Source organism: Erythranthe guttata, chromosome 9 (assembly GCF_056151865.1).
Source record: "Erythranthe guttata isolate IM_541 chromosome 9, IM_541, whole genome shotgun sequence".
Lineage (NCBI taxonomy): Eukaryota > Viridiplantae > Streptophyta > Magnoliopsida > Lamiales > Phrymaceae > Erythranthe > Erythranthe guttata.
Window position 1 is genome coordinate 9,622,466 of NC_142541.1, and position 14,195 is coordinate 9,636,660.

At 35.3% G+C, this 14,195-nt stretch overlaps 3 protein-coding genes across 3 annotated transcripts; all 3 read right to left on the reverse strand.

Annotated features, from left to right (window-relative positions):
• Nucleotides 1-3,281: 3,281 nt before the first annotated feature.
• Nucleotides 3,282-5,324, reverse strand: LOC148768022 (uncharacterized protein At4g37920-like). Its single transcript, XM_088822832.1, has 4 exons — nucleotides 5,166-5,324; nucleotides 4,744-4,988; nucleotides 3,910-4,100; nucleotides 3,282-3,822 (listed from the first exon to the last, which is right to left on the reverse strand). Exons 1-4 carry the CDS (start codon nucleotides 5,272-5,274, stop codon nucleotides 3,582-3,584), a joined length of 786 nt encoding a protein of 261 aa, XP_088678958.1. The 5' UTR covers nucleotides 5,275-5,324; the 3' UTR covers nucleotides 3,282-3,581.
• A 1,599-nt stretch (nucleotides 5,325-6,923) lies between these two features.
• On the reverse strand, nucleotides 6,924-7,762 carry LOC148768023 (uncharacterized). The gene is made up of 3 exons (XM_088822742.1): nucleotides 7,747-7,762; nucleotides 7,277-7,666; nucleotides 6,924-7,184 (listed from the first exon to the last, which is right to left on the reverse strand). The coding sequence occupies exons 2-3, from the start codon at nucleotides 7,613-7,615 to the stop codon at nucleotides 6,924-6,926; spliced, it is 600 nt and encodes a 199-aa protein (XP_088678868.1). The 5' UTR covers nucleotides 7,616-7,666; nucleotides 7,747-7,762.
• Nucleotides 7,763-11,224: 3,462 nt separating this feature from the next.
• LOC148768024 (uncharacterized protein At4g37920-like) lies at nucleotides 11,225-13,268 on the reverse strand. The gene is made up of 4 exons (XM_088822833.1): nucleotides 13,109-13,268; nucleotides 12,687-12,931; nucleotides 11,853-12,043; nucleotides 11,225-11,765 (listed from the first exon to the last, which is right to left on the reverse strand). The coding sequence occupies exons 1-4, from the start codon at nucleotides 13,215-13,217 to the stop codon at nucleotides 11,525-11,527; spliced, it is 786 nt and encodes a 261-aa protein (XP_088678959.1). The 5' UTR covers nucleotides 13,218-13,268; the 3' UTR covers nucleotides 11,225-11,524.
• Nucleotides 13,269-14,195: the final 927 nt, after the last annotated feature.

The following is a 14,195-nucleotide window of genomic DNA, read 5'->3' on the forward strand; positions in this document are numbered from 1 at the left end:
ATATATATATAATTAGCAAGCTAGCACAGTTCAAATAAAAATTTCAATTAAAAAAATCATTGACACAGTACCAAACATTTTCAAGAAATAAATTACCAGAATCTTATCCTTAAAATTCCAGCAGCATCTTTTTCCGAATAAATAAAATCTAACATTGCAAAAAATAGTTTCTATAAAATAAGAATTATAAACATGCATCTATATATTCTGATGTGCGGGGAATTTCGTCCAACAAGTGATCTATATATATCGATACTGTTTAGGTGTGAACACGGGCGGGTTTGAGGAAAAACAAAACCCGACCCGAAACAGTCGGGTTACTAAAACCACAACCCGCACCTGCCTAGTTATTCTTGAAAACCGCACAGTTCGGGTTCGTCGGGTTGGGCAGTTAGCAGGCGGGTTGCGGGCAACATCAGTTGAGTAGAAATAAGCTAATTCTTATACAACTAAAATTTTCAAAAACGGACAAGCAATAATACAGACATACATATAAAAGAGATTCCAACTGAACCCGTGAAGAAATAGAAAGTTAAGACCGAAATGATTCCACAATCTAAAGTGTTTGAGTTTATAACACCTGCCATGAAAATGAAAATGAAAATCTTTTTATTCCTCACATGAAAATTTAGATCTGCTGCCGGTGGAAGAATATAATCGAGCTGTGTTGCCGATGGTGGTGAATCTAGCAGCGGTTGTGGATTGTAAAAAACGAGAAGATGGGAAAGAAAAAAGCTGAATTATCAGATTTATACTTAAATTATGGGTATGGGTGCGGGTCGGGTTCAAAGCGGGTTTCAGTAACATAACCAGCCAACGGACCCGTACTGTGCGGGTTTCTCACTTTTCAAACTGCTGTACAAATAATAAATTTTAAAACATGCGGGTTTTGGGCCTAATCGATATTTTCACATAGTTGATTTATCATTTTGTTATAAATATTCATGCACTACGTACAACCTGTATAAATTTATATAAAGCATGGCATATTTAATTAAAAAGTAATCAATGAAGTAAGAGATCGATGAATCGCGACTTACGACTGATCGAGTGACGAAGTTTCTCCCGGTTCTAGGGTTCATCGCCGCCATGGATATTCTGTTTCAAAGCACCTTTAATTTTTTTTCTGCTGCAGAATTCTAATTTTTTCAAAGCTGTGTAGAAATTAGGGTTTGGTGGAGCTCATATATAAACATTCAAGACAACCTCGTCATATATTAATATGCATGCAGGTTGGTGGTTGTTGATAGGTTAAATACATTATTAAATGTAAATAAATATAAATCAAACAATTGAATAAATAGGGTTTGCTTTTTGTCAGCTAGTAAATCTCTTGTACAAAGTTTCATGCAAAGGGATAAAATCACTGCGTTTTTTTCCTCTACGAGTTTATTTATTTTCCTCTATAAATCGCTTTCACGCTTTTGGTATTTTTCTCTGCACCTGATTTTATATGTTCTTTAATTTGTTTCCTCAAATTATTTCATTTTGTTCCTTTAATTTAATTACCAGCTAAAAAAAAAATTAATTACCAGCTGTATATTGTTCATTCTTTCTTTAATTTCACACTATATTTATTATGTTTTCCCTTATTCACAATTAATTAATTACTAACGGTCGGAAATTTTAGAATGCCAACGTGGATTATTTAAATGATGTTTCTTCCATTTAATTTGGTATACAATACAACTTCATCATGATCATCTAATTAAATTAAAATGATTACAGATATTCATCTTGAGCTAATGTAAGTTGTACACCAAATTAAGCTAAATTAAAGATTAATTACTATATAGTTTATTTTATTTTTAATCATAAACTCGAATATTTTTATTCTCATTGCATCAAATATATTGGAAACATAGACAAAAAGAATATAATAACTAAATAAAGCAAATATAATAGATTTTATTATTATATTTTATTTATTGAGATTTGAGATGCATCTCATTAATTATTATTTATTAGTCTGACGAGAAATGACTTGACATCGATATATATATATGATTAACATCAATTTTTGCAAGAAAGGTGCTAATAAAAATTCACCAAATAATTATTTTAAGGGGAAACTACAGATAAATCCCTAATCCAAAACTCAACACACAGATCAGTCCCTAGGTAATTTCCCCAAGCAATTCAGTCCCTACTCACGCGCCTAACATGCAGTTCAGTCCCTAATAAAATGTGCAAATACTAAAATACCCTTTACTTTATACTAATTTTACATAACTCATTTTCAACCTCCTACGCGCCGTTTGTGTTACACGCTCTTTGTCCGTTACATTTCAAAAATCAAACAACAAGAAAGAAGCTAAAAAGGCGCAGGAAAAAAACCACCGTTCAGTTTATACCCATTTACAGACAAAGAAGAAACAGAGAAGAAACGAAGAACAAAGAAACAACAAAGAAGGAAGAAACAACGAAACACGAAGAATCAACAAAACGCAGAAAAATTATAAAACGAAAGGAAAAATAAAAATAAACAAACCCATTTATCGACAATGGTGAAGCAGGGTAAACAACAAGGTTTGATTTTTTTTTTTCTTTCATTTTCTTGGAAACAGACCCATTTGGGTGTTGCTTAAGCTTGCAAAAAGGTTTATTTGTTGTAGAATTGCATGATTTTGAACATATCCTCTCATGGGTATTATGCATCGACTTTATTCGGTGTTTTCCCTAATCATTAAATCGGTTCCAATATCTGTTTTTCTGTTGTTTGGGTTTGCAAAGATCATTTATTTGTTGTCGAATTTCATGATTTTGTAATAGTTTCCTCATGGGTATTATTCTTCGGTGACATTAGCATGTCCCCAAAGCATTTTGAGACCTAACAAGGGTTTCATATAGGATATGGGAAAGAGGCTTATTGTATTTTTCGTACTGGTTCTATAGTATGTGTCATGCGCAGTAATGGTATTAATAGTGCATTTAGATGGTATTGACACAGGGTACTCGAAGTACTGTCCCGAAAGCATTTAGTCCCAACAAGGGATATGTCATATGTAATAATGGTATTGCTCTTGACTTCGGACAGTATTAAATAATTCATATTTAAACAATTCATCGGCTAATTTAGTAAATGAGTTTGGATTTAGATTATGTAAGGGCATATTCTGTAAAGATTCCAACGGAGGGTAATTCATTTATAGTACTAGTAACTGATTTCACTACAAAGCATCCTCAGTTGCACAATAAGCATGACTTTCTGTTTTATTCACAAGTGCCTACGAAAGCCACCCCGAGAAATTACGCATCGAAAAAAGAAAAAAAAAAAACGGTTATTCGGAAGTGTGTTCCATGCAAATTAGGATAAGTTAAAAGCAGTTACATAGCCCCCATCACGCATTCCATACAAGGACGATAGTATGAAGAAGAAGACAAACCATACATACGTAAACGAGAGGATTTTTTTACATGTTCATCTCGTGTCATTTTTAACAAAATATGTGACGAGATTTTGCTTGCTTCAACTTCACACCACAGAGTATAGACGACAGACTAATTAATTCTACCGGAAGTTCTAAAATGGGTTTTACGAGCCCGGAAGAAAGAAAAATAAACTAGGTTTAGTAGCTCTCTCACAGAGTCGGTTGATGAGAAAAAATATCTCCCGATTCGTCTACTTCCTCCTCTTCTTGTGTCTCTGTTTTGGTACTCTGCTCCAAATACTCCACTTCGATGGTTTCTTTAAGGATGAAAAGTCTCTGTATGACAACGGGTTGACTCAATTTCCTGGCTTCCCTAATTTCGCTCTCTTCTTTACTCAGATTATATGCGTCGAGCATTATCTTGATCCACTTGTGCAGCTCCTTCGGTGTTCTGCCACGTCAGATGGAAAGAAATTGATCCTCAATATAAATTCACAAGCATTAAACAATTTACAATAAAGAAATAAATTATTATTACGTGTATATAGCATTTGATTCTTTGACATTATTAGGATTGTCGCCTGGGCAGAATGCAGTGGCTAATGCTGAAAATCGCTCTTCCGGGTCCGTGATGTTCAGCAAATATTTGAGCAGTTTGATTTCTTTCGGTGCGATACTTCTCAAACTACTTTGAGTTGCCTTGTATAAACGGTACATTATATCTTTCACCTGCAAAAAAACAAAACTTAGCTTGTTTTTTAACCGTACGAAAAAATATCAACCAAGTTCTTGAGGAAATGGAAAAGTAGTATAACACAATAAGGCCTCGTTTGGTTGGGAGGATTAGCCGTGATTAATTAATTAATTGGACTTTGTTTAATGTTTGGTAAACCCAATAGATTTCCGGGTGGACTCTGAAATATTAATTTATCATGATCTATCTTAGAAAGATTTTTTATTGGACCTTCCCACAGTAAAATAATACGATTGGGTTTTCAACTTTTCATTAGATTATTTAATTTTATCTTGGATAATCTTATCATAGAAACCAAACGACGCCTAAGTCATTTTGCAGGTTTTTAAACATAACACATTATCTTTTGGTGGCAAGATAAAATTAACCAAGACAAGATTATGCAATCTAATGAGACCCCAATTGTATAATAGCTCATTTCGATAATTGTGGGGCAACCCAAAAAGTTGCTGCACTAACCAAACATCACATAAAACCTAATTATTTAATTAATCATGTCTTATCTTACCAACCAAACGAGACCTTACTGTCATCCTCCACGTTCACCGATAAGCTTTACGATTGAGGAACATATGTTCCTAATTTTATTTTTTTCGGAGGAGAAAAAGAAATTGATACCTCGTTTTTAATGGTAGGAGAATCCTTTGCAGAAGCCCAAGCACCGTTTATCAACAGAATCAAAGAAGAATCGAGCTCCTTTGACTTGGCTAGGCTTTTAATCTTATCACACGCAGCATCTACTGAAGGAGAATTCAAGATTTCGTCGAACTTCTCCTGGGCAGTGTCTAAAGTATCCACAATATCCAAAGTGTTGTCGAAAGCACTGACTGCAGATAAGCATCTGGCTCCCAGACGAGCAAGCCCTGCTCGATGAAACGAACACAAGTTTATCTCTTATTTTTGCATGGAATTCTTTTATTCAAGTTTCACCGTATTGTGACTCCACAAATTATCGAAATATGCATCGAATCTGATATGATATTAAAAATTTGCCTATCTGTGTTACTTGGGTTAGATTTGATAAATTGAAGAAGCGTTACCATCTCGATCTTCCAAACTGTCGTAGGTTTCGGAGAGCAAAGTGAGGTGGCGAAAGAAGTCCCCCGTAAAATCCCTTCGTCTCTTTGCCACAATAGCATTTATATCCATCGGACTATCTTGTATCTCTTTGAAAAGTTCGTCATGGATTAAACAAAGATGCCATGAAACCTCGATCAATTACGACTCGTGCATCGGTCATCGGCACACTCTGCAACGAACGTAAAATGTAATAATAAAATTAATCACTGTTTTTTTTTTTTTTTTCATTGTTGATTAATTACTTACCAACAGGAACTTATAAGAAACATAGGACGGGCGCATGACAGAAACGAAGAACGGGTTTTCGAAAGTGCTACTGTTATTCGACGTGAAATCTAATGCTTTCCGATAGGCGATGCATCTTTCTCCATTTCAAGTGTCCTGCATTCGTCTGCAAATACATCATTTCGTCGAAAAAAAAAATTAAAACATCACTAATTATAAACACACAAAGAGAAAAAAAAAATCTACGATCGTTTCGAATTGGGGATGAAGCTCGATCGATATTCAAGGTTGCGTTTTTCCCTAACCGATTTCCTCGGTGGAGAGCTATCTGAGATTTCGATTGTTTTATCACAATCATCATTGAACGGTGGATATTCAATCTCAGAAGCAGTTGCATTGAAAATGACAACATCCGAACTAGGATTCACCATTGTATTCAAACATCATGAAATACCCAAATCCTGACGAGAAACGCTCTTTGAATCCACGCCATAAAACTGAACCAATTCCACCTCCAAACCCGACCCGTTTGGGAACCCTCAGCGAAACCCGACCCGGCAGAGTTTTATCCGTAACACCTTCGCCTAAACGAAGCCGGGATTCTCTCCGATTAAAAAATCGAGTTCTAAACAAATTGCTTGCTCCAAACCCTAGAAATCCCCCACATTATAATACTCTGTACATTTGCTGGAAATTTGGAAAATGGTACTTACTAGGCTGTCTGATTTAGGGTCCACTATAACCTTGGCAAAACGTGGCGGCGGCGGCGGCGCCACCGCCGGGAACTGGAAGCCATTCCGGAGAAGTGTGATATGATTGGAAGAAAAATGGGGTTTTTTTTTTTGCAATAATAAATACTGATTTGATGAAATACTAATCGCCATTCCCCAATTTCTTTTCCTCTTTTCATTAAAATTTATGATTAAGACTAATTGTTGTCATTATTCTTTACATTAATATTCTCCATTAATTGTGTATATGCAGCTCTGGAGCTAGCTATTTATACTGTCACATCTGCAATTTTTTTACATCCAGTAATTTTTCTTTACATGTCAAACTGCTATAAAGAACTTGCATTGATTGAAGTTCAGTTATGTTTGCAAGATAACAGAGTTGCTATATTCTTGATTTTACTCATGTTCTTAGATCGAATTCGACTCCACACTGTTATTATTGACCATTTCGCCCTCCCCAATATGAAAATTGAAAATCAAAATTCATCTATTTACCTACTTAATGAAATTAATTGTGGTGTGATTGCAGAAATTCATATTGGCAAATGTAAATTGTGCATGCTGCACACATGCAAAATTTAAGATTACTTGCTAGCTAATTAATTAACACAAGTAATTACTAATATATATAAATTATAATTAGCACTCCAACTGTTGCATGTGATTAAGTAATTAACTTGTGATCAACTAGATCAATGTTCAGAATTAATTATACAAAACATACATAAAATGCAATAAATATATAGTTGAATAACTTCTTCAGACCTCCTTAACCTGAATCACCCCCTTCCAAGGAATGAACTCGAACAAATAAGTTCGGTAAAAGCGCATCCCAGTCGCTTTCCGAAAATCACGCCAACCCCTTGCGAAATCAAGCCTGAAACCATTTTTATTCAGCCTCATATTCGGCGACCTAAAATCGAGCACCACGCTCGAACAATACCCGCCCGGCTGGTACTCCAAAACCACCCTCTTCTTACCTATCAAACCAGCCTCCTCCGCATAGTTCTTGCATATGCTCTATACAAATTAAATTAAATCAATCATAAGCAAAGAAAAAAAGAAACACAAATTAGTGAAATATTAATATATTTTTTTAATTGATTAATTACCACTCTCGAAATATGCGAACGCTGCAAAACGATGGCGAACTTAGGGTTGATCACGTTCGTCTCTTCTTCTTGTTGTTCGAGCAGCTCGTCTTCTGAGGAGTCGTCGTCAACAACGACGTAAGGATGTGGGAAGGAATATTCCTTCCCACACCCGTCGGACCCCCATGCAGTAACGTCGAAGGTCGAATTGTCGTCGAACGTGAAACCGATAAAATCGGAGCGCTCGAGCTTCAAATCTCGGGCGAAATCTTCCCAGCCCTTGGTGAAGTAGTAATGCCCGTCGTCCGCTTGCTCGACTTTTACGTCCCATGTTTCTCCCGAACCGATCCTCAGCCTCATGTTTTCGGTTAGGATATTTTTGTGTTTCTGTCCGAAAGCTAGCGGAACTTTCTGCACACACACACACACACAATATTTAATTAAAACTTCAAAAAAGAAAAAAAAAATTGATTAATGGATCAGAAGCTCACCAGTGATCTAGTGAAATCATTGTGGATCAGGATCTGGAAAAAGGAAGGCTTAGTTGTACTCTTCCTTTCCATGGTTGTACCCTTCTGCACAGTTTGATTTTGCAAAATATATATATATATATATATATATATATATATATATATATATATATATATATATATATATATATATATATATATATATATATATATATATATATATTAGCAAGCTAGCACAGTTCAAATAAAAATTTCAATTAAAAAAATCATTGACACAGTACCAAACATTTTCAAGAAATAAATTACCAGAATCTTATCCTTAAAATTCCAGCAGCATCTTTTTCCGAATAAATAAAATCTAACATTGCAAAAAATAGTTTCTATAAAATAAGAATTATAAACATGCATCTATATATTCTGATGTGCGGGGAATTTCGTCCAACAAGTGATCTATATATATCGATACTGTTTAGGTGTGAACACGGGCGGGTTTGAGGAAAAACAAAACCCGACCCGAAACAGTCGGGTTACTAAAACCACAACCCGCACCTGCCTAGTTATTCTTGAAAACCGCACAGTTCGGGTTCGTCGGGTTGGGCAGTTAGCAGGCGGGTTGCGGGCAACATCAGTTGAGTAGAAATAAGCTAATTCTTATACAACTAAAATTTTCAAAAACGGACAAGCAATAATACAGACATACATATAAAAGAGATTCCAACTGAACCCGTGAAGAAATAGAAAGTTAAGACCGAAATGATTCCACAATCTAAAGTGTTTGAGTTTATAACACCTGCCATGAAAATGAAAATGAAAATGAAAATGAAAATCTTTTTATTCCTCACATGAAAATTTAGATCTGCTGCCGGTGGAAGAATATAATCGAGCTGTGTTGCCGATGGTGGTGAATCTAGCAGCGGTTGTGGATTGTAAAAAACGAGAAGATGGGAAAGAAAAAGCTGAATTATCAGATTTATACTTAAATTATGGGTATGGGTGCGGGTCGGGTTCAAAGCGGGTTTCAGTAACATAACCAGCCAACGGACCCGTACTGTGCGGGTTTCTCACTTTTCAAACTGCTGTACAAATAATAAATTTTAAAACATGCGGGTTTTGGGCCTAATCGATATTTTCACATAGTTGATTTATCATTTTGTTATAAATATTCATGCACTACGTACAACCTGTATAAATTTATATAAAGCATGGCATATTTAATTAAAAAGTAATCAATGAAGTAAGAGATCGATGAATCGCGACTTACGACTGATCGAGTGACGAAGTTTCTCCCGGTTCTAGGGTTCATCGCCGCCATGGATATTCTGTTTCAAAGCACCTTTAATTTTTTTTCTGCTGCAGAATTCTAATTTTTTCAAAGCTGTGTAGAAATTAGGGTTTGGTGGAGCTCATATATAAACATTCAAGACAACCTCGTCATATATTAATATGCATGCAGGTTGGTGGTTGTTGATAGGTTAAATACATTATTAAATGTAAATAAATATAAATCAAACAATTGAATAAATAGGGTTTGCTTTTTGTCAGCTAGTAAATCTCTTGTACAAAGTTTCATGCAAAGGGATAAAATCACTGCGTTTTTTTCCTCTACGAGTTTATTTATTTTCCTCTATAAATCGCTTTCACGCTTTTGGTATTTTTCTCTGCACCTGATTTTATATGTTCTTTAATTTGTTTCCTCAAATTATTTCATTTTGTTCCTTTAATTTAATTACCAGCTAAAAAAAAAATTAATTACCAGCTGTATATTGTTCATTCTTTCTTTAATTTCACACTATATTTATTATGTTTTCCCTTATTCACAATAAATTAATTACTAACGGTCGGAAATTTTAGAATGCCAACGTGGATTATTTGAATGATGTTTCTTCCATTTAATTTGGTATACAATACAACTTCATCATGATCATCTAATTAAATTAAAATGATTACAGATATTCATCTTGAGCTAATGTAAGTTGTACACCAAATTAAGCTAAATTAAAGATTAATTACTATATAGTTTATTTTATTTTTAATCATAAACTCGAATATTTTTATTCTCATTGCATCAAATATAATGGAAACATAGACAAAAAGAATATAATAACTAAATAAAGCAAATATAATAGATTTTATTATTATATTTTATTTATTGAGATTTGAGATGCATCTCATTAATTATTATTTATTAGTCTGACGAGAAATGACTTGACATCGATATTTATATGATTAACATCAATTTTTGCAAGAAAGGTGCTAATAAAAATTCACCAAATAATTATTTTAAGGGGAAACTACAGATAAATCCCTAATCCAAAACTCAACACACAGATCAGTCCCTAGGTAATTTCCCCAAGCAATTCAGTCCCTACTCACGCGCCTAACATGCAGTTCAGTCCCTAATAAAATGTGCAAATACTAAAATACCCTTTACTTTATACTAATTTTACATAACTCATTTTCAACCTCCTACGCGCCGTTTGTGTTACACGCTCTTTGTCCGTTACATTTCAAAAATCAAACAACAAGAAAGAAGCTAAAAAGGCGCAGGAAAAAAACCACCGTTCAGTTTATACCCATTTACAGACAAAGAAGAAACAGAGAAGAAACGAAGAACAAAGAAACAACAAAGAAGGAAGAAACAACGAAACACGAAGAATCAACAAAACGCAGAAAAATTATAAAACGAAAGGAAAAATAAAAATAAACAAACCCATTTATCGACAATGGTGAAGCAGGGTAAACAACAAGGTTTGATTTTTTTTTTTCTTTCATTTTCTTGGAAACAGACCCATTTGGGTGTTGCTTAAGCTTGCAAAAAGGTTTATTTGTTGTAGAATTGCATGATTTTGAACATATCCTCTCATGGGTATTATGCATCGACTTTATTCGGTGTTTTCCCTAATCATTAAATCGGTTCCAATATCTGTTTTTCTGTTGTTTGGGTTTGCAAAGATCATTTATTTGTTGTCGAATTTCATGATTTTGTAATAGTTTCCTCATGGGTATTATTCTTCGGTGACATTAGCATGTCCCCAAAGCATTTTGAGTCCTAACAAGGGTTTCATATAGGATATGGGAAAGAGGCTTATTGTATTTTTCGTACTGGTTCTATAGTATGTGTCATGCGCAGTAATGGTATTAATAGTGCATTTAGATGGTATTGACACAGGGTACTCGAAGTACTGTCCCGAAAGCATTTAGTCCCAACAAGGGATATGTCATATGTAATAATGGTATTGCTCTTGACTTCGGACAGTATTAAATAATTCATATTTAAACAATTCATCGGCTAATTTAGTAAATGAGTTTGGATTTAGATTATGTAAGGGCATATTCTGTAAAGATTCCAACGGAGGGTAATTCATTTATAGTACTAGTAACTGATTTCACTACAAAGCATCCTCAGTTGCACAATAAGCATGACTTTCTGTTTTATTCACAAGTGCCTACGAAAGCCACCCCGAGAAATTACGCATCGAAAAAAGAAAAAAAAAAACGGTTATTCGGAAGTGTGTTCCATGCAAATTAGGATAAGTTAAAAGCAGTTACATAGCCCCCATCACGCATTCCATACAAGGACGATAGTATGAAGAAGAAGACAAACCATACATACGTAAACGAGAGGATTTTTTTACATGTTCATCTCGTGTCATTTTTAACAAAATATGTGACGAGATTTTGCTTGCTTCAACTTCACACCACAGAGTATAGACGACAGACTAATTAATTCTACCGGAAGTTCTAAAATGGGTTTTACGAGCCCGGAAGAAAGAAAAATAAACTAGGTTTAGTAGCTCTCTCACAGAGTCGGTTGATGAGAAAAAATATCTCCCGATTCGTCTACTTCCTCCTCTTCTTGTGTCTCTGTTTTGGTACTCTGCTCCAAATACTCCACTTCGATGGTTTCTTTAAGGATGAAAAGTCTCTGTATGACAACGGGTTGACTCAATTTCCTGGCTTCCCTAATTTCGCTCTCTTCTTTACTCAGATTATATGCGTCGAGCATTATCTTGATCCACTTGTGCAGCTCCTTCGGTGTTCTGCCACGTCAGATGGAAAGAAATTGATCCTCAATATAAATTCACAAGCATTAAACAATTTACAATAAAGAAATAAATTATTATTACGTGTATATAGCATTTGATTCTTTGACATTATTAGGATTGTCGCCTGGGCAGAATGCAGTGGCTAATGCTGAAAATCGCTCTTCCGGGTCCGCGATGTTCAGCAAATATTTGAGCAGTTTGATTTCTTTCGGTGCGATACTTCTCAAACTACTTTGAGTTGCCTTGTATAAACGGTACATTATATCTTTCACCTGCAAAAAAACAAAACTTAGCTTGTTTTTTAACCGTACGAAAAAATATCAACCAAGTTCTTGAGGAAATGGAAAAGTAGTATAACACAATAAGGCCTCGTTTGGTTGGGAGGATTAGCCGTGATTAATTAATTAATTGGACTTTGTTTAATGTTTGGTAAACCCAATAGATTTCCGGGTGGACTCTGAAATATTAATTTATCATGATCTATCTTAGAAAGATTTTTTATTGGACCTTCCCACAGTAAAATAATACGATTGGGTTTTCAACTTTTCATTAGATTATTTAATTTTATCTTGGATAATCTTATCATAGAAACCAAACGACGCCTAAGTCATTTTGCAGGTTTTTAAACATAACACATTATCTTTTGGTGGCAAGATAAAATTAACCAAGACAAGATTATGCAATCTAATGAGACCCCAATTGTATAATAGCTCATTTCGATAATTGTGGGGCAACCCAAAAAGTTGCTGCACTAACCAAACATCACATAAAACCTAATTATTTAATTAATCATGTCTTATCTTACCAACCAAACGAGACCTTACTGTCATCCTCCACGTTCACCGATAAGCTTTACGATTGAGGAACATATGTTCCTAATTTTATTTTTTTCGGAGGAGAAAAAGAAATTGATACCTCGTTTTTAATGGTAGGAGAATCCTTTGCAGAAGCCCAAGCACCGTTTATCAACAGAATCAAAGAAGAATCGAGCTCCTTTGACTTGGCTAGGCTTTTAATCTTATCACACGCAGCATCTACTGAAGGAGAATTCAAGATTTCGTCGAACTTCTCCTGGGCAGTGTCTAAAGTATCCACAATATCCAAAGTGTTGTCGAAAGCACTGACTGCAGATAAGCATCTGGCTCCCAGACGAGCAAGCCCTGCTCGATGAAACGAACACAAGTTTATCTCTTATTTTTGCATGGAATTCTTTTATTCAAGTTTCACCGTATTGTGACTCCACAAATTATCGAAATATGCATCGAATCTGATATGATATTAAAAATTTGCCTATCTGTGTTACTTGGGTTAGATTTGATAAATTGAAGAAGCGTTACCATCTCGATCTTCCAAACTGTCGTAGGTTTCGGAGAGCAAAGTGAGGTGGCGAAAGAAGTCCCCCGTAAAATCCCTTCGTCTCTTTGCCACAATAGCATTTATATCCATCGGACTATCTTGTATCTCTTTGAAAAGTTCGTCATGGATTAAACAAAGATGCCATGAAACCTCGATCAATTACGACTCGTGCATCGGTCATCGGCACACTCTGCAACGAACGTAAAATGTAATAATAAAATTAATCACTGTTTTTTTTTTTTTTTTCATTGTTGATTAATTACTTACCAACAGGAACTTATAAGAAACATAGGACGGGCACATGACAGAAACGAAGAACGGGTTTTCGAAAGTGCTACTGTTATTCGACGTGAAATCTAATGCTTTCCGATAGGCGATGCATCTTTCTCCATTTCAAGTGTCCTGCATTCGTCTGCAAATACATCATTTCGTCGAAAAAAAAAATTAAAACATCACTAATTATAAACACACAAAGAGAAAAAAAAAATCTACGATCGTTTCGAATTGGGGATGAAGCTCGATCGATATTCAAGGTTGCGTTTTTCCCTAACCGATTTCCTCGGTGGAGAGCTATCTGAGATTTCGATTGTTTTATCACAATCATCATTGAACGGTGGATATTCAATCTCAGAAGCAGTTGCATTGAAAATGACAACATCCGAACTAGGATTCACCATTGTATTCAAACATCATGAAATACCCAAATCCTGACGAGAAACGCTCTTTGAATCCACGCCATAAAACTGAACCAATTCCACCTCCAAACCCGACCCGTTTGGGAACCCTCAGCGAAACCCGACCCGGCAGAGTTTTATCCGTAACACCTTCGCCTAAACGAAGCCGGGATTCTCTCCGATTAAAAAATCGAGTTCTAAACAAATTGCTTGCTCCAAACCCTATAAATCCCCCACATTATAATACTCTGTACATTTGCTGGAAATTTGGAAAATGGTACTTACTAGGCTGTCTGATTTAGGGTCCACTATAACCTTGGCAAAACGTGGCGGCGGCGGCGGCGCCACCGCCGGGAACTGGAAGCCATTCCGGAGAAGTGTGATATGATTGGAA